The following is a 26,789-nucleotide window of genomic DNA, read 5'->3' on the forward strand; positions in this document are numbered from 1 at the left end:
GCAATTAAAAAACAGTTTATACATAACATATACTTATTAGTATGTGTTAAAAACAAGATGGACAAGTACACAGGGATAAAAATAGCTAAAATAGGACTAAAAAGAGCTAAAAATGTGGTGTAAAAGAAAAAGAAACAAGTCCAATCATGAATGTGTTGTTAATTAATTAAATTAATTTGTTACTCCACAACCCAGCTCCTCCAGTCCACGGCAGTTGGCCCGTCCTGGTCCTGCTTGGTTGTGGAGCCTGATTGCCACGGGCACAAAGGACTGCCCAAAGCGCATGTATGTCCCTATGTCATAAATGTCACTAATAATTGAAAATGGGGGATTGATTGACGGGGGGGGGGGGGGCGTTCTCATCACACTCTATTTTGGTGCGATCGTGCTCTGATTCAACCCTGAATGGCTAGTATGATAAATAAAAAAAATAAATAATAAACTAGGTTTGGTCCAAGTCTTGTAGTGTACCTGCCTTTTAGAGAGAGAGAGAGAGAGAGAGAGAGAGAGAGGGACACACACAGAGACAGAAAGAGACTGAGAGACACACACACACAGAGAGACAGAGAGAGAGAGACAGACAGATAGACAGGGAGAGAGAGCCACAGAGAGAGAGAGAGGGAGAGAGACAGAGAGGGGGAGACACACACATAGACAGGCACAGAGACTGAGAGAGACACACACACACACAGAGACAGAGAGAGAGAGAGACACACACACACACACACAGACTGAGAGAGAGACACACACACACACACAAAGAGACAGAGACTGAGAGAGACACACACACACAGACTGAGAGACACACACACACACAGAGACAGAGACAGAGACACACACACACGGAGACAGAGACAGAGAGAGACACACACAGAGAGACGGAGAGAAAGAGACAGAGAGACAGAAAGAGAGAGAGACAGAAAGAGACAGAGAGACAGGGAGAGAGAGACAGGGAGAGAGAGACAGAGAGAGACAGAAAGAGACAGAGAGAGAGAGAGACAGAACGAGAAGGAGAGAGAGAGAGATTCCAGGCTCATCTGTCCCTCCTCAGGCTTGGTGTTTGCCACAGACCCATTTGAGGCGCGGCAGCTCTGTGAGGTGGGCCAGGTCTCTGGCTGAGGAGCAGCTGCACTGGCAGCTATAGGCCCGCGTCCCTCTCCTCCTCTTCAGCTTGGCACGCAGCCTCTCACGGTCCGGCATGTTGTTCCTGTTCGCAGAGAGAAGGGGGCAGGTCAGTGGGAAGAAGGGCAAACTCATTACCGGTACATGGGCCGACTGATTTTCCCTTCATCCGCGCCTCGTGTTTTTTGATTGCAACGCCTGTGACCAGCGATGTCCCCATCTCGTTCGCTCTATCGCTGATTGGGCTTTGTCCACACCTGGGTCACCTCGACCGCGGACTGAATAGAGCACAATAGAGCACAACACCTAGGACGCCTCCTCTCTGGAGAGGCGGTATGGACAATGCCCGATCAATCAGCCACCGTCAGCCACTCAGCCTCAACAACTTGCTGATGGCCACAAACACCCACATGTGTCTTTCTGAGTGTTCTTGTAAGCATATGGTGTTACATTGTTTCATACTTACATGAATAGACATATGGTGTTACATTGTTTCATACTCACATGAATAGACATATGGTGTTACATTGTTTCATACTTACATGAATAGACATATGGTGTTACATTGTTTCATACTTACATGAATAGACATATGGTGTTACATTGTTTCATACTTACATGAATAGACATATGGTGTTACATTGTTTCATACTTACATGAATAGACATATGGTGTTACATTGTTTCATACTTACATGAATAGACATATGGTGTTACATTGTTTCATACTTACATGAATAGACAAGTGTTACATTGTTTCATACTTACATAAATAGACATGTGGTGTTAATTGTTTCATACTTACATAAAGAAATGGTGTTACATTGTTTCATACTTACATAAATAGACAGAAGTGTTACATTGTTTCATAATTACCAATAGACAAAAGTGCCTCTAATAGGTAGCATGCATGTATGCAGCTATTTTGCCTCGAGTCCTTTGTTGGAGTACAAACTATTGAGGGTACAAGAGATGTAAGTACTGTAATTGTCTTTATGTACCTTCACTACCATGTATATATATGTAGCCTGTGAATATATAAACTATGAAATGTAAGATTTACTACAATTTGATTGATGGCAATTCGTTGTGTTTGTAGTATGGTCCATGGGTATTTAAGATGTGTTTGCAGTATGGACTATGGGTATTTAAGATGTGTTTGCAGTATGGACTATGGGTATTTAAGATGTGTTTGCAGTATGGACTATGGGTATTTAAGATGTGTTTGCAGTATGGACTATGGGTATTTAAGATGCGTTTGCAGTATGGATTTAAGATGTGTTTGCAGTATGGACTATGGGTATTTAAGATGCGTTTGCAGTATGGAGTATGGGTATTTAAGACGGTGACTATTTATTAGTCTGAGGAAGAGCCTTGTGCAGAAAAATCCTTTAATTAAACGGGAGCTCTTTGGTCTCCCCACCAGTCCCATTGGGTATTGGCACGTGCATGTTTTTCAACAAACTGGAAGAATCACAACATTCCTCGTTAACGTGACATCTGATACTAGCCGCATCTCTCACCTCCGGAAGTCATTCTCCGAATCCACGATATCTCATCAAATCATAAGTCACTTGTGGGATAATTACTATCCTCCGATCAGCAGAGGACCAGGATCATGAGTTAACCGAGAGGCTCTGAGGTATTCTCACCGAGAGCCCCCTGGCAGCCTCGCCGAGCCCACACGCTGTCCTCTGGTGATTGGCTAACGGTCGTCACGACGCAACACCGACTGTCACCCGGGCTGAACAACAAACAAACCAAGGGCGCGCAGCCAGGGAGATGAATAGCCGTGTCCCTGGGGAGACGTACAGCTGGAGTCAGTGTGCGACTTGCCAGCGGAGGGGTGGTGGGGAGTTCCTTCTCTACCTCTGTTCCTTCATTTCTGTCGCCGGTGAGGATATTCAATTCAATTCAATCGTTATCTAATCTCGAAGGACCATCGAGAGCAAGCTCTCATTTGCAACGACGTCGAGAAATACAACACATAATGAATACAAAGAAAGAAAACAGAAACATTCGACAGTCAATCAATTAAACATTTAAAATAAGACTAATAAGACTGTGGTGAAGTGGTTTGCAATTAATTATTTAAACTGACCAATAGATGCTAATGAATTGAGTTTTAAAGTGCATTGCAAAACATTCCATGTTTCTGGGGCACAGAAGCTAAAAGCTTCCTAATTCAGTGCAAACTCTAGGAACCTTAAGTGTAAAAGCCAGAGTGAGTATGATAAGGATATGATTTGTCCTCCCTGCTGGTAGTTTATAATATACCATCGTTCATTCTTGCATTGAATTAAATATATGGCTTTCTCAGAATCATCAGCAGCCTACACACCAGTTGCTTGCGTGCCCTCCCCTTTCCGAGAAGCTATGTGAGCCGTGTTGTTGGCCGCAGTTTGAGTAACTACAGCCCAGCACTTTCAGTTTCACTGGCCTCTGCACGACAGCTGAAGATGCACCCTGCGGATCTCGTGAAGAGTGAGATTCAAGTCAAAGTGAATTTCTCTCCGACATGCCAAGAGTTTTAATAAACGTCCTCTTTGTCAGAAGGCTCTAAGCAGAAAGGTTAGGTACCGAACTCGGTACCCGAGTACCGATTCATGCTAGATCAGACGGTACCAAATCACGGTACCTTTACATGTTTAGTATAAGAGTGTACTATATTACATTTACATTTAGTCATTTAGCTGACGCTTTTAGCCAAAGCGACTTACAAGTTCTGTACGACAAGTCATCAGGAAGGGTACAACTCTATCAGCTTTAACAATGTTCATCGAAGTGTTGCGTGTTACAGTGTAGGTTAGTTTATTAGTTTATTATAAGTGCATGACAGTAAGGTTAGTTATGGTTAGATATTTTTTTAATTATTACTTTCTTTTATTATTTCAGATAATGGTTGAAGAAGTGCGTCTTTAGTCGACGGCGAAAGATTGGACGGGTTTCGGCTGTCCTAACTGGGGTGGGTAGTTCATTCCACCATTGTGGGGCAAGGACTGAGAATAGGCGACTTCTCTTTGATGACCCTCCCGGAGCTTGGATAGGAGTAGGTCTGAGGCAGCCAGAAGATGCAGAGCGTAGGGGTCTTGAGGGTGTGTAGTTAGAGACCATTGACCGGAGGTAGGCGGGAGCGGTTCCCTTTGCCGCACGGTATGCTAGGTCGAGGGCCTTGAAGCGGATACGTGCAGCAATGGGGAGCCAGTGCAGGTCCCTAAGAAGTGGGGTGACATGGGCCGACTTCAGTAGGTTTTAGATCAGGCGGGCTGCTGCGTTCTGAATGAGTTGAAGAGGCTTGGTGGCAGTGGCCAGGAGGCCAGCGAGCAGTGCGTTGCAGTAGTCGAGGCGGGAGATGACTGTTGATTGGACGAGGAGTTGGGTGGCTTCTTTTGTCAGGAAGAGGCGGATCCTTCTGACGTTGCTCAGGAGGAATCTGCAGGTTCTGGTTGTTGCTGCGATGTGAGCAGAGAAGTTCAACTGGTCGTCGAGGACAACACCAAGGTTCTTGGCGGTCGGGGACGCGGTCACAGCTGCATTCTCGACTGTGATGGAAAGGTCGGTCAGGGGGGAGGATTTGGCCAGCAGGTGAAGCAATTTTTTTTTTGGCTTAGGTTCAGTTTGAGGTGGTTGGTCGTCATCCAGGCGGAGATGTCGGACAGACAGGCCGAGATCCGCTCAGAGACGTGGATATATGAGGGAGGGAAGGAGAGGAAGAGTTGAGTATCATCGGCATAACAATGATATGAGAAGCCATGAGACGTGATAATGTTACCCAGTGATTTAGTGTAGAGGGAGAAGAGAAGGGGTCCTAGGACCGAGCCCTGGGGGACACCCGTCCGCAGGGGGCGGGTGGCCGACAGGGTCCCTCTCCATGACACTTGGTAGGAGCGGTCATTAAGGTATGATGTCAGCCATGTCAGCGCAGCGCCAGCCACTCCCATTCCTGCGAGGGCCGCGAGGAGGATCTGGTGGTTGACTGTGTCGAAGGCTGCAGATAGATCTAGGAGAATCAGGACAGAGGAGAGGCCTTTCGCTTTTGCTAAGTGAAGTGCCTCTGTGACCTCAATGAGGGCCGTTTCTGTGGAGTGGCCAGGGATGAGGAGGGTTGGCAGAATAGAGATGTTCAGCTCTGTGGCTCACTACTGCCACCTTCTGCACAAATTACAAACCATCATCAAAAGGAAATGGTGTATCAAAGAAAATATATAATAATAATAAATGTGGCTAAATGTGTTTTTGACTACTTGTCATTTAAATTTCATTGCTATACTCCACTATATTCTATTTATCTCTAGACTCTTTCACCCAAAGTGACTTACAGCTGTGCAAATTATATACCAAAGCTGACAAATTATATACCATAAATGACATCTGGAAACATTAGGGCTGTAACGATGAGTCCATGCCGCCGACCGTGAAATTTCGCCAATTTGCATATTCATGACCAACGCATCGTATCATTACTTTGCCATGGAAATGACAGTTCAAAGTCATAACATGCGCAACATGTCATCTAACTAGTGTGCAATGAATTAATGAATCAGGTTGAAAATATAAATAACTTCTCTTAAACCACTGTTGGTGATTCTGCCTGAAGCCAGGACTCGACAGTGTGATTCTGTCTAAAGCCAGGACTCGACAGTGTGATTCTGTCTAAAGCCCGGACTCGACAGTGTGATTCTGTTTAAAGCCAGGGCCCTCATTTATCAATGTTGTGTACGCAGATATGTGCGTAACCCGTGCGTATGATCATTTCTAAGCAAAGTGTGGGACTTATCAATTTGAACGTGTGCTTGACTTTGTGCGTATATCTACGCACAGCTCCGACCGTGCGTACCTGGCGCCCGGTGGTAGAATATGGACTGCCGACACGGAAATAAGCTTTCGTGCATTACTTCCAACACTGGCGCGTGTTCTGTATGAACCGTAATTCATTATAGTTCATTGTAAAATAGCGACAGTAGTGTAATTATAACGGGCTCACGCGCGAACAAGAGGTTGGCCTGCTTGTTTGGCACGGGGGGGCAGACGCAGAACACCCACCTCCAAACGCGATTAAATATTGTTTAAAATAAAAAGCGAAATACTATTATTTTGTGTGTCATGTTTCCAAATAAGATTGGTCACAACGAAATGCTTTCTACTTCAATTCAATTTACAGATAAATAAACTTCATGGCTCATCTCCTACTCTGGGTATTCAGTAGGTGGTGTCAGAGCGGCAACTACCCATGTGACCTAAGGATAGTAGTACCACACTGGAAAAACATGACAATAATTTTGAAATGTTCAATTGCAAATGTGATCAATTGTTGTTGTTTTTTCTGGTAAACTAATTGTTTAGCTCGACTAATCAATAAAATAATCAACAGATTAATCGATAACAAAATAATCGTTAGTTGCAGCCCTAGGAAACAGCGAGAGGGACACATCACGTCCGTCCAACTTGTCAAACAGCATAACATTGTTATATGTCGAGGACTTGGATAATTTTGTCCTCTAGTGCTCTTTTGTCCTCTGCTTTTAACGACGGCTCCCCAAGCAAGATCCTTCTGGCAGAGTTAGCGAGTGGTTCCCAATTCTCCATGCTACGTACTATGGTATTTGCACATGATTTTCAATAAGGTATGTGTTATTACGCAAACACTGTATAGTATGAATACTAAAAGTAACATTTGAAGTATGGAGTGGAGGCTACACGATTGTTTCCATCCCACAGTTCTTTGCACCGGGACATTTCCCATGTTGTTTCTGTTTTCAGGTCAGCGAGAAAACTAAACGCAGAGAGGTGGTCTACACCCTCCCCAGACCGACGGAGGAGACATCTGGTAGTCTACACCCTCCCCAGACAGACAGAGGAGACATGTGGTAGTATACACCCTCCCCAGAACGACGGAAGAGACATGTGGTCATCTACACCCTCCCCAGACCGACAGAGGAGACATGTGGTCGTCTACACCCTCCCCAGACCGACGGAGGAGACATCTGGTAGTCTACACCCTCCCCAGACCGACGGAGGAGACATCTGGTAGTCTACACCCTTCCCAGACCAACAGAGGAGACATGTGGTAGTCTACACCCTCCCAAGACCAACAGAGGAGACATCTGGTAGTCTACACCCTTCCCAGACCAACAGAGGAGACATGTGGTAGTCTACACCCTCCCCAGACCAACAGAGGAGACATGTGGTAGTCTACACCCTCCCCAGACCAACAGAGGAGACATATGGTAGTCTACACCCTCCCCAGACCAACAGAGGAGACATGTGATAGTCTACACCGTCCCGAGACCAACAGAGGAGACATGTGGTTGTCTACACCCTCCCCAGACCGACAGAGAAGACATGTGGTAGTCTACACCCTCCCCAGACCAACAGTCTAGGAGACATGTGGTCGTCTACACCCTCCCTAGACCGACAGAGGAGACATGTGGTAGTCTACACCCTCCCCAGACCAACAGTCTAGGAGACATGTGGTAGTTTACACCCTCCCCAGACTGACAGAGGAGACATGTGGTAATCTACACCCTCCCCAGACCAACAGTCTAGGAGACATGTGGTAGTCTACACACTCCCCAGACTGACAGAGGAGACATGTGGTAGTTTACACCCTCCCCAGACCAACAGTCTAGGAGACATGTGGTAGTTTACACCCTCCCCAGACTGACAGAGGAGACATGTGGTAATCTACACCCTCCCCAGACCAACAGTCTAGGAGACATCTGGTAGTCTACACCCTCCCCAGACCGACAGAGGAGACATGCGGTAGTCTACACACCCTCCCCAGACCGACAGAGGAGACATGCGGTAGTCTACACCCTCCCCAGACCGACAGAGGAGACATGTGGTAGTCTACACCCTCCCCAGACCAACAGAGGAGACATGTGGTAGTCTACACCCTCCCCAGACCAACAGAGGAGACATGTGGTAGTCTACACCCTCCCCAGACCGACAGAGGAGACATGTGGTTGTCTACACCCTCCCCAGACCAACAGTCTAGGAGACATGTGGTAATGTCTACACCCTCCCCAGACTGACAGAGGAGACATGTGGTAGTTTACACGCTCCCCAGACCAACAGTCTAGGAGACATGTGGTAGTCTACACCCTCCCCAGACCGACAGAGGAGACATGTGGTTGTCTACACCCTCCCCAGACCAACAGTAGGGCAGTGCAACGACCAGGGGGGAATTGGCATAACAACTAAATTGGGAATATGGGAGAAAATGGTCAAAAGAAAAAAAAACGATACAAAACACAAACAGAAGGTGGCCGCTGAAGCCTCCTGGGGTGACAGTGACACAACTCTAACGTCCAAATGGAAGCTCACCTCAAGAAGAGGTAATCACAGGAGGGGTCCCACTCATAGTCATCGAAGGTGAGCACCCGGAAGTCACAGGACGTACACCTCAACTGGTCACACGTCCTGTGTGTTGACAGACACAAAACAGCTGGTCAAATATGATCCATTACAGTGTGTGTGTCGGAATCAGAATCAGAATCAGAAAGGTCTTTATTGCCAAGTATACTTTTCACTTGACTTACTTTTGCTTTGGACGTTACTGGTGCGACATTAGCGGACAGACATTAACAGACAGATAACACAATAAAGTGGTGGAGTAAAATAAAATGAAATATGAGCTAAGTTAAGCACAATAGAATAATATAATTATGAAATAAAATAAAATATAGGCTAGGGCTGTACAACTGTATATAAGAGGTTGAATAAAATGATATGGGATATAAACTCAATTAAATATAGCACAATAGATATAGTACAATTATAAGTAGAAAATAAAATAGGAATAGGTCAGGGCTGTACAACTGGGCAGATGTGGTCAATTATATACACTAATTAGAATGAAGTAACAATACAGTGGGCAAGCATATAGTCCAGTAGGGTGTGTTAATGTAACACAGTGGGGGGGGGGGGGGGGGGGGGGGGTTTCAGTGAGGGTCCCGAGCCTTGTTGATGAGGCTCACTGCAGGCGGTTAACCTTTCACTACCACACTACAGAAGGTTAACCCTTTCACTACCAAGGTTAACCTTCTGTAGTGTGGTAGTGAAAGGTTAACCGTCTGTAGTGTGGTAGTGAAAGGTTAACCGTCTGTAGTGTGGTAGTGAAAGGGTTAAACCTGTATTGTGTTCAGTGCCGCAAATCCAATGCAGATCTCTACGGCAGATATCTCCTAAAGTCTGCAAATAACACAGAAACAATCTTGATGGATAGACGGCATGAGGGGGAAATCTGTTTTTAATTTTGGTTCATTTGGTTTATTGACCTAAAAAGTTAAAGTTCTTGGTTTGTTTCTGGAATGATAAGAACCGGATGGATCAGCGTAGTCAGAAAAAACGTTAAAATAAATGTCCTCAACTCCGCCCTCTTTTCTTGATCCTCCAATAGACCACCGCAACGCTTCCGGGATTCTGAAATCAGCGAGGAGATAGCGGGGGGAGCAAATTAATGAATGTGGATGAGAACCTTGATGTAAGTGGTTGCAGCTACGGCTGTAGGGGTGCTAGAGACATGATCCAATAGACTTTTATGCGCCCGAGTCTCCTGAACACGGCGCAACCAATTACAAATCGATCAGAACTAAATCGGCCGAGCTAAAGTCCCTTTTTCAGCACCTACTCCCCATATACGCATGTGCAGATTGCCAACAGAGTCTGAATGGCGCACGAATGAATGTTGAATGTTCCATCAGAGGGGGGAGCTTGTGGTGGTAGTGTGAGCGGCTATAGACCACTGCACTTAAATATAAACATTAGTCTACCTGGAGACTCAATGAGGTAATTGTAGATGATGGAACATTCAACATTCATTCGGGCGCCGTTCAGACTGCGTTGGCAATCTGCGCATGCGTATGGGGAGTAGGTGCTGAAAAATGGACTTTAGCTCGGCCGATTTTGTTCTGATCGATTTGGAATTGGTTGCGCCGTGTTCAGGAGACTCTAGGGGTGTAAAGGTACACGTATCCGTACCAAACCGAACCGTTTCAGTGTGTACCGTACCGTACCAAACGGCTGTGTAGTGTACCGAACAAATACAACGGCATGTTAACCACTAACGACCGCCCACCGGGGGCTGTTTTTTTCACAATCTAATCTAATTATAATTTCTTTTATTTTTTTACAAGTCGATTATTAATTTCAATATAGAATATTCGTTGACAGCCCTACAAGTACAATTAGTTACTGCACACTACATCACCCCTGAGTGGAACATGGAAAGCCAAACGTTCCCCCAATGTACCGAAAACCCGTACCGAACCTTGACTTCAAAACCGAGGTACGTACCGTACCGTGGTTTTTGTGTACCGTTACACCCCTAGGAGACTCGGGTGCATAAAAGTCTATTGGATCATGTCTCTAGCACCCCCACAGCCGTATACAGCTCCTCCCTGATTTCAATGCAACGTGGAACTGCAGTGGTCTATGACAACTGTTGCTTGTCAGAGGAAAGCAACAGTTGTGATTGGAGGATCAAGGAAAAGAGGGCAGGGTTTGAGATAGGTCAGGAGTGGCATTCTTCCAGTGCTGAACGACTCCTGTGAAGATATGACTACATAAGACTACGGTACATGCATGCATGCACACAGACACACCTAGAAACATATGCACATACACATTAGGGATGTCCGATATTATCGGCCTACCGATATTATCGACCGATATCGGCATTAAAATGTGATATCGGAAAATATCGGTATCGGTTTTCATTTTTCTTTTTTACATTTCTATAGAAATAGGGCGGCTACGTGGCGTAGTGGGCAAGGCGCTCGCCACGAATGCGAAGACGCTGGGCTCGCCTGTTCGAGCCCAACGCTCCACATTGCTTTCAGTTTAGCTGGTCGTTCATACTAATACACATTGGCCGTATTAGGGGGTGGGAAACTGATGGGTGGGGATCGGGCGTTGTGGACAGCGACTCCTACAGGTCGGTTGGTGCGCCTGCACAGTAGAATCAGGAAGTGTCGGGGGCAGCGTGAGCCTCCCACGCGTTACTCCTCGCCACTGAGAGATCGAGCTGCGCAGGTGAAAAGATGCGACTGCTGTTACCTCAAGTACCGGAGGGGACTTGTGCTATGTATGACTTAGTCCACATTGCAGCCGGCTTGTGGGAGGCAAGAAACAGCGTTCGTGACAGGGGAGGGTTGAATTAGATGATACGAAATTGGGATGGGAGAAAAATATAGAAAATGGGAGAAAAAGTGGATAAAAAAAAACATTTCTATAGAAATGATGTCCGATATTATCGGCCGATATCGGCATTAAAATGTGATAACGGTTGATATCGGTATCGGAAATTAAGAGTTGGACAATATCGGTATATCGGTATCGGTAAAAAAGCCAATATCGAGCATCCCTAATACACATATATTGCCATGAATCAGGGATTATAAATACATAACAATGTTGAGAATGAGAAGTTTGGACTTTTTTCTTCTTTTTTTACAACTGAAATATATATTTTTTGTTATTAGTACTTAAGAGTTAAGTACAGAAAAAAACTTTGGGTACAGATACAGAATTCCAGGAACTGGTACTGGTATCGGTTCAAATGTGAACGGTACCCAACCCTACACCCCAGTCACATTAGAAAGGTTAAAGTTAAAATTAGATAGAAAAATACATCTTTAGGATTTGAAGTGAATCCGCGCACCTCTGTGAGATGGCTGTTCCCACGCCATTTGGAACAGAGCTTCCACCGAGGAAGACTGGACAGCACCTGCATTCAAAACAAACAATACATTACACTCAGTGTGACTGGGCAATGTGTCTCGTCAACTAGGGCAATGTTGTCTCGTCAACTAGGGCAATGTGTCTTGTCAACTAGGGCAATGTGTCTCGTCAACTAGGGCAATGTCACTGTATGGCTGGAGATTATTCTTCACATAGAACAACATTGCAATGTCTCAAACAAATGACAGGCCATCAGGATGCTCAATGTGGACTCACTGTAACATTAACTCAGCCATTCTACACTCACTGCACACGACATCCACACACTCACTTTAAACATCCACCTTTAACATTCACTTTAAACACTTTTTAAACATTACACCGTATTTTATCTATTTATTCTTACAAATTTGCAATACCTCATTTTTGTATTTTGTACATTTTAGTTTTGTATATTTTGTATAGTGTTTGTGCTTCATAAGAGTAAAAGACCAATCTCAGGAAGGTCATACAGAACATTTCACTATAATGTACAGTATATAAAAGCAAAACTTGAATGGGTGGGTCTAAGATGTGTACAGTATATGTTTTTTTGTATCCACTTTTTCTCCTCCTGTTTTTCTGTGTTTTTCTCCCATCCCAATTTAGTCGTGCCAATTCCCCCCTCCCCTTCCTGGCCGTTGCTCGCATGTGCCCCCCACTGGTCGGTCTAGGGAGGGTTGATAGATACTATCGCATGTCCCCTCCGATACATGCGGAGTCAGCCAGCCACTTCTTTTCACCTGCCAGCGCGGACTCTCATTGGTGAGGTGTAACGTGTGGGAGGCTCACACTACCCTCACCATCTCCCTTCCTTGCTGTGCAGGCGCCCTGACCGACCTGTAGGAGTCGCTGTTTACAACGACCAGATTACCACCCACCGGCTTCCCTCCCGCTGACTCTGCCAATTGAGCCAGTATGACGGCCGGCCAAGCCGGAGGCAATGCTGACAGCCGGATTCGATACCAGTGTCTCACGCGTTGGTGACGAGCGCTTAGTCCGCTGCGCCACCCAGATGTGTACAGTATATGTGTAGTCATATGTATATGTCTTAGGACAGCAACTGTTCAACTGTTCATTACTCCCTTACTTCTCAAGTAGACCTGGAAATTAACCAGGGACCCTGTAAGCTATTCTCATTAAACCATTGTCAAGATGTTCATAGCTACTGATGAACATTTTGTATTCAGAATTTAAACAGGGGAATGCTGCCCATTTCAGGAAGCCGCATATGTTCTTCCTGTGCCCCAGAACAGTTAGGTCAGTATTTGTGAACACTCCAATCGGGGATGTCACTGGTGATGTCACAGTGGTGCCAGGCTAATAACCTCTCTCGCAATGTTGACCAGACCAAGGAGCTGGTTGTGGATTACAGGAGGGGGAGGCCTGACCCCATCAATATCAACAGGTCTGCTGTGGAGAGAGCCAGCAGCCTCTAGTTCCTCTGTGTTCACATCAACAGGTCTGCTGTGGAGAGAGTCAGCAGCTTCTAGTTCCTCTGTGTTCACATCAACAGGTCTGCTGTGGAGAGAGTCAGCAGCTTCTAGTTCCTCTGTGTTCACATCAACATCAACAGGTCTGCTGTGGAGAGAGCCAGCAGCTTCTAGTTCCTCTGTGTTCACATCAACAGGTCTGCTGTGGAGAGAGTCAGCAGCTTCTAGTTCCTCTGTGTTCACATCAACAGGTCTGCTGTGGAGAGTCAGCAGCTTCTAGTTCCTCTGTGTTCACATCAACAGGTCTGCTGTGGAGAGAGTCAGCAGCTTCTAGTTCCTCTGTGTTCACATCAACAGGTCTGCTGTGGAGAGTCAGCAGCCTCTAGTTCCTCTGTGTTCACATCAACAGGTCTGCTGTGGAGAGAGCCAGCAGCTTCTAGTTCCTCTGTGTTCACATCAACAGGTCTGCTGTGGAGAGAGTCAGCAGCCTCTAGTTTCTCTGTGTTCACATCAACAGGTCTGCTGTGGAGAGAGTCAGCAGCTTCTAGTTCCTCTGTGTTCACATCAACAGGTCTGCCGTGGAGAGTCAGCAGCTTCTAGTTCCTCTGTGTTCACATCAACAGGTCTGCTGTGGAGAGAGTCAGCAGCTTCTAGTTCCTCTGTGTTCACATCAACAGGTCTGCTGTGGAGAGAGTCAGCAGCTTCTAGTTCCTCTGTGTTCACATCAACATCAACAGGTCTGCTGTGGAGAGAGCCAGCAGCTTCTAGTTCCTCTGTGTTCACATCAACAGGTCTGCTGTGGAGAGAGCCAGCAGCTTCTAGTTCCTCTGTGTTCACATCAACATCAACAGGTCTGCTGTGGAGAGAGTCAGCAGCTTCTAGTTCCTCTGTGTTCACATCAACAGGTCTGCTGTGGAGAGAGTCAGCAGCTTCTAGTTCCTCTGTGTTCACATCAACAGGTCTGCTGTGGAGAGAGTCAGCAGCTTCTAGTTCCTCTGTGTTCACATCAACATCAACAGGTCTGCTGTGGAGAGAGTCAGCAGCTTCTAGTTTCTCTGTGTTCACATCAACAGGTCTGCTGTGGAGAGAGTCAGCAGCTTCTAGTTTCTCTGTGTTCACATCAACAGGTCTGCTGTGGAGAGTCAGCAGAGTCAGCAGCTTCTAGTTTCTCTGTGTTCACATCAACAGGTCTGCTGTGGAGAGTCAGCAGCTTCTAGTTCCTCTGTGTTCACATCAACAGGTCTGCTGTGGAGAGAGTCAGCAGCTTCTAGTTCCTCTGTGTTCACATCAACAGGTCTGCTGTGGAGAGAGTCAGCAGCTTCTAGTTCCTCTGTGTTCACATCAACATCAACAGGTCTGCTGTGGAGAGAGCCAGCAGCTTCTAGTTCCTCTGTGTTCACATCAACAGGTCTGCTGTGGAGAGAGTCAGCAGCCTCTAGTTCCTCTGTGTTCGACCTCACCTGGGACGAGCTCACCAGACATCACAGAGGACCTCACCTGGGACGAGCTCACTGGCCAGGTGGGGAAGAAGCACAACCCCTCTTTCACCTCAGGCGGCTAAAGAAATTCAACATGGGGTCCTTACTGGTCTTCTACAGAGACACAACCAAAGCATCCTGACTGGTCTTCTACAGAGACACAACCAGAGCCTCCTGACTGGTCTTCTACAGAGACACAACCAAAGCATCCTGACTGGTCTTCTACAGAGACACAACCAGAGCCTCCTGACTGGTCTTCTACAGAGACACAACCAGAGCCTTCTGACTGGTCTTCTAATGAGACACAACCAGAGCATCCTGACTGGTCTTCTAATTAGACACAACCAGAGCCTCCTGACTGGTCTTCTACAGAGACACAACCAGAGCCTCCTGACTGGTCTTCTACAGAGACACAACCAGAGCCTCCTGACTGGTCTTCTACAGAGACACAACCAGAGCATCCTGACTGGTCTTCTACAGAGACACAACCAGAGCCTCCTGACTGGTCTTCTACAGAGACACAACCAGAGCCTCCTGACTGGTCTTCTACAGAGACACAACCAGAGCCTCCTGACTGGTCTTCTACAGAGACACAACCAGAGCCTCCTGACTGGTCTTCTACAGAGACACAACCAGAGCCTCCTGACTGGTCTTCTAATGAGACACAACCAGAGCATCCTGACTGGTCTTCTAATGAGACACAACCAGAGCATCCTGACTGGTCTTCTACAGAGACACAACCAGAGCATCCTGACTGGTCTTCTACAGAGACACAACCAGAGCCTTCTGACTGGTCTTCTACAGACACACAACCAGAGCATCCTGACTGGTCTTCTACAGAGACACAACCAGAGCATCCTGACTGGTCTTCTACAGAGACACAACCAGAGCCTCCTGACTGGTCTTCTACAGAGACACAACCAGAGCCTTCTGACTGGTCTTCTACAGAGACACAACCAGAGCCTCCTGACTGGTCTTCTACAGAGACACAACCAGAGCCTCCTGACTGGTCTTCTACAGAGACACAACCAGAGCCTTCTGACTGGTCTTCTACAGAGACACAACCAGAGCCTTCTGACTGGTCTTCTACAGAGACACAACCAGAGCATCCTGACTGGTCTTCTACAGAGACACAACCAGAGCCTCCTGACTGGTCTTCTACAGAGACACAACCAGAGCATCCTGACTGGTCTTCTAATGAGACACAACCAGAGCATCCTGACTGGTCTTCTACAGAGACACAACCAGAGCATCCTGACTGGTCTTCTACAGAGACACAACCAGAGCCTTCTGACTGGTCTTCTACAGAGACACAACCAGAGCATCCTGACTGGTCTTCTACAGAGACACAACCAGAGCATCCTGACTGGTCTTCTACAGAGACACAACCAGAGCCTCCTGACTGGTCTTCTACAGAGACACAACCAGAGCCTTCTGACTGGTCTTCTACAGAGACACAACCAGAGCCTCCTGACTGGTCTTCTACAGAGACACAACCAGAGCCTCCTGACTGGTCTTCTACAGAGACACAACCAGAGCCTTCTGACTGGTCTTCTACAGAGACACAACCAGAGCCTTCTGACTGGTCTTCTACAGAGACAACCAGAGCCTCCTGACTGGTTTTCTACAGAGACACAACCAGAGCCTCCTGACTGGTCTTCTACAGAGACACAACCAGAGCCTTCTGACTGGTCTTCTACAGAGACACAACCAGAGCCTCCTGACTGGTCTTCTAATGAGACACAACCAGAGCATCCTGACTGGTCTTCTACAGAGACACAACCAGAGCCTCCTGACTGGTCTTCTACAGAGACACAACCAGAGCATCCTGACTGGTCTTCTACAGAGACACAACCAGAGCATCCTGACTGGTCTTCTACAGAGACACAACCAGAGCCTCCTGACTGGTCTTCTACAGAGACACAACCAGAGCCACCTGACTGGTCTTCTACAGAGACACAACCAGAGTCTCCTGACTGGTCTTCTACAGAGACACAACCAGAGCCTTCTGACTAGTCTTCTACAGAGACACAACCAGAGCCTCCTGACTGGTCTTCTACAGAGACACAACCAGAGCCTTCTGACTGGTCTTCTACAGAGACACAACCAGAGCCTCCTGACTGGTCTTCTACAGAGACACAACCAGAGCATCCTGACTGGTCTTCTACAGAGACACAACCAGAGCCTTCTGACTGGTCTTCTACAGAGACACAACCAGAGCATCCTGACTGGTCTTCTACAGAGACACAACCAGAGCATCCTGACTGGTCTTCTACAGAGACACAACCAGAGCCTCCTGACTGGTCTTCTACAGAGACACAACCAGAGCCTTCTGACTGGTCTTCTACAGAGACACAACCAGAGCCTCCTGACTGGTCTTCTACAGAGACACAACCAGAGCATCCTGACTGGTCTTCTACAGAGACACAACCAGAGCCTCCTGACTGGTCTTCTACAGAGACACAACCAGAGCCTCCTGACTGGTCTTCTACAGAGACACAACCAGAGCCTTCTGACTGGTCTTCTACAGAGACACAACCAGAGCCTTCTGACTGGTCTTCTACAGAGACAACCAGAGCCTCCTGACTGGTTTTCTACAGAGACACAACCAGAGCCTCCTGACTGGTCTTCTACAGAGACACAACCAGAGCCTTCTGACTGGTCTTCTACAGAGACACAACCAGAGCCTCCTGACTGGTCTTCTAATGAGACACAACCAGAGCATCCTGACTGGTCTTCTACAGAGACACAACCAGAGCCTCCTGACTGGTCTTCTACAGAGACACAACCAGAGCATCCTGACTGGTCTTCTACAGAGACACAACCAGAGCATCCTGACTGGTCTTCTACAGAGACACAACCAGAGCCTCCTGACTGGTCTTCTACAGAGACACAACCAGAGCCACCTGTCTGGTCTTCTACAGAGACACAACCAGAGTCTCCTGACTGGTCTTCTACAGAGACACAACCAGAGCCTTCTGACTAGTCTTCTACAGAGACACAACCAGAGCCTCCTGACTGGTCTTCTACAGAGACACAACCAGAGCCTTCTGACTGGTCTTCTACAGAGACACAACCAGAGCCTCCTGACTGGTCTTCTACAGAGACACAACCAGAGCCACCTGACTGGTCTTCTACAGAGACACAACCAGAGCCACCTGACTGGTCTTCTACAGAGACACAACCAGAGTCTCCTGACTGGTCTTCTACAGAGACACAACCAGAGCCTCCTGACTGGTCTTCTACTGAGACACAACCAGAGCCTCCTGACTGGTCTTCTACAGAGACACAACCAGAGCCTCCTGACTGGTCTTCTAATGAGACACAACCAGAGCATCCTGACTGGTCTTCTAATGAGACACAACCAGAGCCTCCTGACTGGTCTTCTAATGAGACACAACCAGAGCCTTCTGACTGGTCTTCTACAGAGACACAACCAGAGCCTTCTGACTGGTCTTCTAATGAGACACAACCAGAGCCTCCTGACTGGTCTTCTACAGAGACACAACCAGAGCCTCCTGACTGGTCTTCTACAGAGACACAACCAGAGCATCCTGACTGGTCTTCTACAGAGACACAACCAGAGCATCCTGACTGGTCTTCTACAGAGACACAACCAGAGCCTCCTGACTGGTCTTCTACAGAGACACAACCAGAGTCTCCTGACAGGTCTTCAGAGACACAACCAGAGCCTCCTGACTGGTCTTCTACAGAGACACAACCAGAGCCTTCTGACTGGTCTTCTACAGAGACACAACCAGAACCTTCTGACTGGTCTTCTACAGAGACACAACCAGAGCCTTCTGACTGGTCTTCTAATGAGACACAACCAGAGCCTCCTGACTGGTCTTCTACAGAGACACAACCAGAGCCTCCTGACTGGTCTTCTACAGAGACACAACCAGAGCCTCCTGACTGGTCTTCTACAGAGACACAACCAGAGCATCCCGACTGGTCTTCTACAGAGACACAACCAGAGCATCCTGACTGGCCTTCTAATGAGACACAACCAGAGCCTCCTGACTGGTCTTCTACAGAGACACAACCAGAGCCTCCTGACTGGTCTTCTACAGAGACACAACTAGGGGTGGGAATCACCAGTTTCATCATGATACGATACGATATCGATTCTTTGGACAACGATACGATATTTGCCGATATCACAAAGTCTCTCACGATACAATACGATACGATTAGATTCAGGTGCCTGCGATCGATATGAGATGATATCATATGCCCATTTAACACATCAGTTATGAGACTCGCCACAGGATTTTCAAAATAAGAGTATCGATATGAATCGATCTTATTACATCGCATCGATCCGATTCGATCGTTGATAATTACATCGATGTATCGATCTGGATCGATGTATCGTCCCACCCCTAGACACAACCAGAGCCTCCTGACTGGCCTTCTAATGAGACACAACCAGAGCCTCCTGACTGGTCTTCTAATGAGACACAACCAGAGCCTCCTGACAGGTCTTCTACAGAGACACAACCAGAGCCTCCTGACTGGTCTTCTACAGAGACACAACCAGAGCATCCTGACTGGTCTTCTACAGAGACACAACCAGAGCCTCCCGACTGGTCTTCTAATGAGACACAACCAGAGCCTCCCGACTGGTCTTCTACAGAGACACAACCAGAGCCTCCTGACTGGTCTTCTACAGAGACACAACCAGAGCCTCCTGACTGGTCTTCTACAGAGACACAACCAGAGCCTCCTGACTGGTCTTCTACAGAGACACAACCAGAGCCTCCTGACTGGTCTTCTACAGAGACACAACCAGAGCCACCTGACTGGTCTTCTACAGAGACACAACCAGAGCCTTCTGACTGGTCTTCTACAGAGACACAACCAGAGCCTCCTGACTGGTCTTCTACAGAGACACAACCAGAGCATCCTGACTGGTCTTCTAATGAGACACAACCAGAGCATCCTGACTGGTCTTCTACAGAGACACAACCAGAGCATCCTGACTGGTCTTCTACAGAGACACAACCAGAACCTTCTGACTGGTCTTCTACAGAGACACAACCAGAGCCTTCTGACTGGTCTTCTACAGAGACACAACCAGAACCTTCTGACTGGTCTTCTACAGAGACACAACCAGAGCATCCTGACTGGTCTTCTACAGAGACACAACCAGAGCCTTCCGACTGGTCTTCTACAGAGACACAACCAGAACCTTCTGACTGGTCTTCTACAGAGACACAACCAGAGCCTTCTGACTGGTCTTCTACAGAGACACAACCAGAACCTTCTGACTGGTCTTCTACAGAGACACAACCAGAGCATCCTGACAGGTCTTCTACAGAGACACAACCAGAGCCTCCTGACTGGTCTTCTACAGAGACACAACCAGAGCCTTCTGACTGGTCTTCTACAGAGACACAACCAGAGCCTCCTGACTGGTCTTCTACAGAGACACAACCAGAGCATCCTGACTGGTCTTCTACAGAGACACAACCAGAGCATTCTGACTGGTCTTCTACAGAGACACAACCAGAGCCTCCTGACTGGTCTTCTACAGAGACACAACCAGAGCCTCCTGACTGGTCTTCTACAGAGACACAACCAGAGCCACCTGACTGGTCTTCTACAGAGACACAACCAGAGCCTTCTGACTGGTCTTCTAATGAGACACAACCAGAGCCTTCTGACTGGTCTTCTACAGAGACACAACCAGAGCATCCTGACTGGTCTTCTACAGAGACACAACCAGAGCCTCCTGACTGGTCTTCTACAGAGACACAACCAGAGCCTTCTGACTGGTCTTCTACAGAGACACAACCAGAGCATCCTGACTGGTCTTCTACAGAGACACAACCAGAGCCTTCTGACTGGTCTTCTACAGAGACACAACCAGAGCCTCCTGACTGGTCTTCTACAGAGACACAACCAGAGCCTCCTAACTGGTCTTCTAATGAGACACAACCAGAGCCTCCTGACTGGTCTTCTACAGAGACACAACCAGAGTCTCCTGACTGGTCTTCTACAGAGACACAACCAGAGCCTCCTGACTGGTCTTCTACAGAGACACAACCAGAGCCTCCTGACTGGTCTTCTAATGAGACACAACCAGAGCCTCCTGACTGGTCTTCTACAGAGACACAACCAGAGCCTTCTGACTGGTCTTCTACAGAGACACAACCAGAGCATCCTGACTGGTCTTCTACAGAGACACAACCAGAGCATCCTGACTGGTCTTCTACAGAGACACAACCAGAGCATCCTGACTGGTCTTCTACAGAGACACAACCAGAGCATCCTGACTGGTCTTCTACAGAGACACAACCAGAGCATCCTGACTGGTCTTCTACAGAGACACAACCAGAGTCTCCTGACTGGTCTTCTACAGAGACACAACCAGAGCATCCTGACTGGTCTTCTAATGAGACAACCAGAGCCTCCTGACTGGTCTTCTACAGAGACACAACCAGAGTCTCCTGACTGGTCTTCTACAGAGACACAACCAGAGCCTTCTGACTGGTCTTCTAATGAGACACAACCAGAGCATCCTGACTGGTCTTCTACAGAGACACAACCAGAGCCTTCTGACTGGTCTTCTACAGAGACACAACCAGAGCCTCCTGGCTGGTCTTCTACAGAGACACAACCAGAGCCACCTGACTGGTCTTCTACAGAGACACAACCAGAGCCTTCTGACTGGTCTTCTAATGAGACACAACCAGAGCCTTCTGACTGGTCTTCTACAGAGACACAACCAGAGCATCCTGACTGGTCTTCTACAGAGACACAACCAGAGCCTCCTGACTGGTCTTCTACAGAGACACAACCAGAGCCTTCTGACTGGTCTTCTACAGAGACACAACCAGAGCATCCTGACTGGTCTTCTACAGAGACACAACCAGAGCCTTCTGACTGGTCTTCTACAGAGACACAACCAGAGCCTCCTGACTGGTCTTCTACAGAGACACAACCAGAGCCTCCTAACTGGTCTTCTAATGAGACACAACCAGAGCCTCCTGACTGGTCTTCTACAGAGACACAACCAGAGTCTCCTGACTGGTCTTCTACAGAGACACAACCAGAGCCTCCTGACTGGTCTTCTACAGAGACACAACCAGAGCCTCCTGACTGGTCTTCTAATGAGACACAACCAGAGCCTCCTGACTGGTCTTCTACAGAGACACAACCAGAGCCTTCTGACTGGTCTTCTACAGAGACACAACCAGAGCATCCTGACTGGTCTTCTACAGAGACACAACCAGAGCATCCTGACTGGTCTTCTACAGAGACACAACCAGAGCATCCTGACTGGTCTTCTACAGAGACACAACCAGAGCATCCTGACTGGTCTTCTACAGAGACACAACCAGAGCATCCTGACTGGTCTTCTACAGAGACACAACCAGAGTCTCCTGACTGGTCTTCTACAGAGACACAACCAGAGCATCCTGACTGGTCTTCTAATGAGACAACCAGAGCCTCCTGACTGGTCTTCTACAGAGACACAACCAGAGTCTCCTGACTGGTCTTCTACAGAGACACAACCAGAGCCTTCTGACTGGTCTTCTAATGAGACACAACCAGAGCATCCTGACTGGTCTTCTACAGAGACACAACCAGAGCCTTCTGACTGGTCTTCTACAGAGACACAACCAGAGCCTCCTGGCTGGTCTTCTACAGAGACACAACCAGAGCCTTCTGACTGGTCTTCTACAGAGACACAACCAGAGCCACCTGACTGGATGCATCACCGCCTGCTATGGGAACTGCTCTGCCCTCGACCACAAAGCGCTACAGAGGGCCGAGGGAACAGTCCAGAAACATCGGTGGCTGTGAGCTTCCATCCAGGTGTGTCGGCAAAGCCAGCAGAATCATCAAAGACCCCGACCAAACCCAAAACGCAGACCGTTTCAGCCGATGCCGTCTGGTAAACGTTTACCAGAGTCTCAGGACTCGACAAGACTCTGGGACAGCTTTCCCCTCGGCAGTAAGGCAAATAACCTAGCGGCCTCCTGCCTGCTGCCTGTCTGTCTGCCCCCTCACTGCACTGAGTCACACCGCCACATGGACTCTAGCTAGTCTGGGACAGGGGTTCCCAAAGTTTTCAGGCCGCGACCCCCGAAATAACGGTGTCAGAGAGCCGCGACACCCACTATTATAGGAGGTAAAAAAATATATACTTTTTTTTTTTATATATATATAAATGGAAATGTATGGTTGAAACATGAAAACGTTCAAACGCACACACACTAATAAGCATTGGAGGCTTTTAACCAGGGCCGGACTGGGGAAATCATTCAGGCCAGGAAATATAGTGCGAAATATAGCCCCAGTCAGGCCACTTTTTAAGCGGGGGGTCTGGGGGTCCCCCACCAGGAAATGTGTTGTTACAGACTTAATTTCCTGCATTCTGGTGCAGGAATTGTTTTATTTGTACCCTTTAAATGCCAGTGTTTGTGATGGCATCACAAATTATTGTTAAAAAACATGCTAGCATATGTATGATTAGCAACAACACTGATTTTGATGGATTTTCAGTTTTTTGTAATGTCAGATTGAAAAAAATACTCACTCTTACCATAAGGGACTAAATTATCCTCTTCAAAAACGCCATACAAATATTACTATATGTTGAAATAATTGACCACTTTTTCTTTCATAAATCTTTTATTCAACTTCAGCCCTGATCATAACACCACATATATTATATTAATTTTATAATTCTAACCCTTTAAATGCCTGTGTGTGATGGCATATAGTAGATTTTTCTTGGGGGGGATCAGGGTACAAAATAGTTACACGGCCAGCGCCACTGGCTTGTAGATTTATTCTTTGGCGATTAGAATTTAAGGTCTGCCCGCCACCTGGCGGCTAACAAAATACACTGCATCTACCGCTTCTCCTCCGCTCCAATAGACTCCCTCCAGGCCGCTCACAGTGGTTTAACACTGATGTAATATACACATGTAGTACAATGCCAAAGCAACAGATGGCGATGTACAAACATGAAGGCCATTTTCAACCAATGAGAAGGGTGAACCTGTGATATCCTGTTCAGGCTTTGTCACTCACATCCTGTTTTGACGCCATTGTTGTTGTCGTTAGCTTACATGCTAATGTTAATGGCAGCGACCATAGCATTGTGGCTAGGCTAGCTATCATCGCTTAATAGAGCTAGTGAATGGATAAACAACGTTATTTAACATTGCAGAATGGGTACAATTACAATGCGGCTCAATACAAACAATTGTTAAGGGGCCCAGGGGGTGTAGACTGTTGTAGTTTGAGCTAATTTACACCATGCTCCAAAAAAAAAGAAAAATCTGCCGAGCGATGTGACGCGGGGAGCGCTCGATTCAAGGTGAGCGGTGAGCGAGCGGAGAGCGACTTGGGGGCGGGGTCAACATGAGCGATTAGCGGAGCAATTCGTTTCCTTATATCGCTTCCTCCAGGGTTCCAACTTGTGTTGACAAAATGCAACCCTGTTCAGCTACGGGGAATCAGCGCTCTCTCTCTAGACTAGAAAGGTGCACTCAGTAGAGCACAGATGTCCGCCAGGGCGGCAGCCACACATAATAATAATAATAATAATAGGGGAGCTCCCGTAGCTCACCGCATATCTCGGCGCTATTTCTGCGTCGGGGAAAACCGTGCTAGTCACGGATCTGGGGGACACGAGTTCGATTCCCGGACCCGCCGTCATTTCTCAGAATGTCTTCCCCTGCTCTACATCCCATTTTCAACCTGTTTCTGTCGGTCATGCTTGACCAGAAAAGCGATAAACGCTAAAAAATTAAGTTTAAAAAAATAAAAAATAATAATAATAATAGATTGGATTTGTAATGCACTTTTTGTTCACTGGGATCCCAAAGTGCTACACTACATGGTTAAAACAGTTAAAAAAATAGAAATAAAATGTGTGTCCCGACCCCACTTCTATGTTTCAATAAATTATTTGCATTTAAAACTATCAACACCGACTCCTGATTCCTTCAGTCCACTCAAAATTATGCTAATATTCCTTATGTCGTTTATGATATTAATTGAAAATAGCATATGAGAGTATTATATGTAATAATAACACATGGCGATATACTAAAAAGCTATTTATAATTTTTGGCTAGTAAAAAATCTGCCCGGCTGGTACATTTAAAAATCTACCAGCCAAATGTCTGGTAAGTCAAAAAGTTAAGTTTGTTCCCTGGGGGGGATTATTACAGGCTAGCATGTGTCAATGATTAGCAACAACACTGATTTTGATGGATTTTTTGTTTTTTGTAAGGGTCCCGCCTCCACCAATCACATGCGGCTCCCTTTGTGCATGTGTGTGAGCAAGAGAGAGAGAGATAGTTCTCCAACTTGTGTGAGTTGCAGTGATCTCCTGGTTGTTCCCCACCTAGGTGATCTAACTATTGCGCCGCTGCAACTAGAAACACTGGCCTGGCCTGCTTAGTTTAGTGGCCTGACTGTATATAAAAAAAAATTTAAATATTTTTTTTAAATGATCTGACGACCCCCCACGGCGGCTTGCGACCCCTCTATAAATATAATAATATCAAATATTATATGACCCAGAACTGAAAGCTTGTCTGTGTGAAATGGACTTACTTCCTGCCTGCCGTCTGAGCCGAGACCTTCTTCCCAGCCGACGGTCCCTGTGGAGAGAGAGACGTATAACAGTCTGCAGTGACAAGAGAGAGACGTATAACAGTCTGCAGTGACACAGAGAGAGAGAGACGTATAACAGTCTGCAGTGACACAGAGAGAGAGAGACGTATAACAGTCTGCAGTGACACAGAGAGAGAGAGACGTATAACAGTCTGCAGTGACACAGAGAGAGAGAGACGTATAACAGTCTGCAGTGACACACAGAGAGAGAGACGTATAACAGTCTGCAGTGACACAGAGAGAGAGAGAGAGACGTATAACAGTCTGCAGTGACACAGAGAGAGAGAGACGTATAACAGTCTGCAGTGACACAGAGAGAGAGAGACGTATAACAGTCTGCAGTGACACAGAGAGAGAGACGTATAACAGTCTGCAGTGACACAGAGAGAGAGAGAGAGACGTATAACAGTCTGCAGTGACACAGAGAGAGAGACGTATAACAGTCTGCAGTGACACAGAGAGAGAGAGACGTATAACAGTCTGCAGTGACACAGAGAGAGAGACGTATAACAGTCTGCAGTGACACAGAGAGAGAGAGACGTATAACAGTCTGCAGTGACACAGAGAGAGAGAGACGTATAACAGTCTGCAGTGACAAGAGAGAGAGAGAGACGTATAACAGTCTGCAGTGACAAGAGAGAGAGAGAGACGTATAACAGTCTGCAGTGACACAGAGAGAGAGAGAGACGTATAACAGTCTGCAGTGACACAGAGAGAGAGACGTATAACAGTCTGCAGTGACAGAGAGAGAGAGACGTATAACAGTCTGCAGTGACAAGAGAGAGACGTATAACAGTCTGCAGTGACAAGAGAGAGAGACGTATAACAGTCTGCAGTGACACAGAGAGAGAGAGACGTATAACAGTCTGCAGTGACACAGAGAGAGAGAGACGTATAACAGTCTGCAGTGACACAGAGAGAGAGACGTATAACAGTCTGCAGTGACACAGAGAGAGAGACGTATAACAGTCTGCAGTGACACAGAGAGAGAGACGTATAACAGTCTGCAGTGACACAGAGAGAGACGTATAACAGTCTGCAGTGACACAGAGAGAGAGACGTATAACAGTCTGCAGTGACACAGAGAGAGAGAGAGATATAACAGTCTGCAGTGACACAGAGAGAGAGAGACGTATAACAGTCTGCAGTGACACAGAGAGAGAGAGAGAGACGTATAACAGTCTGCAGTGACACAGAGAGAGAGAGACGTATAACAGTCTGCAGTGACACAGAGAGAGAGAGAGAGACGTATAACAGTCTGCAGTGACAAGAGAGAGACGTATAACAGTCTGCAGTGACACAGAGAGAGAGAGAGACGTATAACAGTCTGCAGTGACACAGAGAGAGAGAGAGACGTATAACAGTCTGCAGTGACACAGAGAGAGAGA

At 47.1% G+C, this 26,789-nt stretch overlaps 1 protein-coding gene across 1 annotated transcript in view; it reads right to left on the reverse strand.

Moving 5' to 3' along the window:
• Positions 1 to 368: 368 nt before the first annotated feature.
• The window catches only part of cfap418 (cilia and flagella associated protein 418), a 38,656-nt gene continuing 12,235 nt past the window's right edge, over positions 369 to 26,789 (reverse strand). Inside the window, exons 3-6 of the mRNA XM_084337048.1 lie at positions 25,342 to 25,388; positions 11,785 to 11,850; positions 8,448 to 8,543; positions 369 to 1,207 (exon numbers count right to left, since the gene is read on the reverse strand). Of these exons, the coding sequence (XP_084193174.1) occupies positions 1,048 to 1,207; positions 8,448 to 8,543; positions 11,785 to 11,850; positions 25,342 to 25,388 (369 nt within the window). The 3' untranslated portion in view covers positions 369 to 1,047. The remainder of the gene's footprint in view (positions 1,208 to 8,447; positions 8,544 to 11,784; positions 11,851 to 25,341; positions 25,389 to 26,789) is intronic.

Source organism: Notolepis coatsorum (genome assembly GCF_963971535.1).
Source record: "Notolepis coatsorum genome assembly, chromosome: 19".
Lineage (NCBI taxonomy): Eukaryota > Metazoa > Chordata > Actinopteri > Aulopiformes > Paralepididae > Notolepis > Notolepis coatsorum.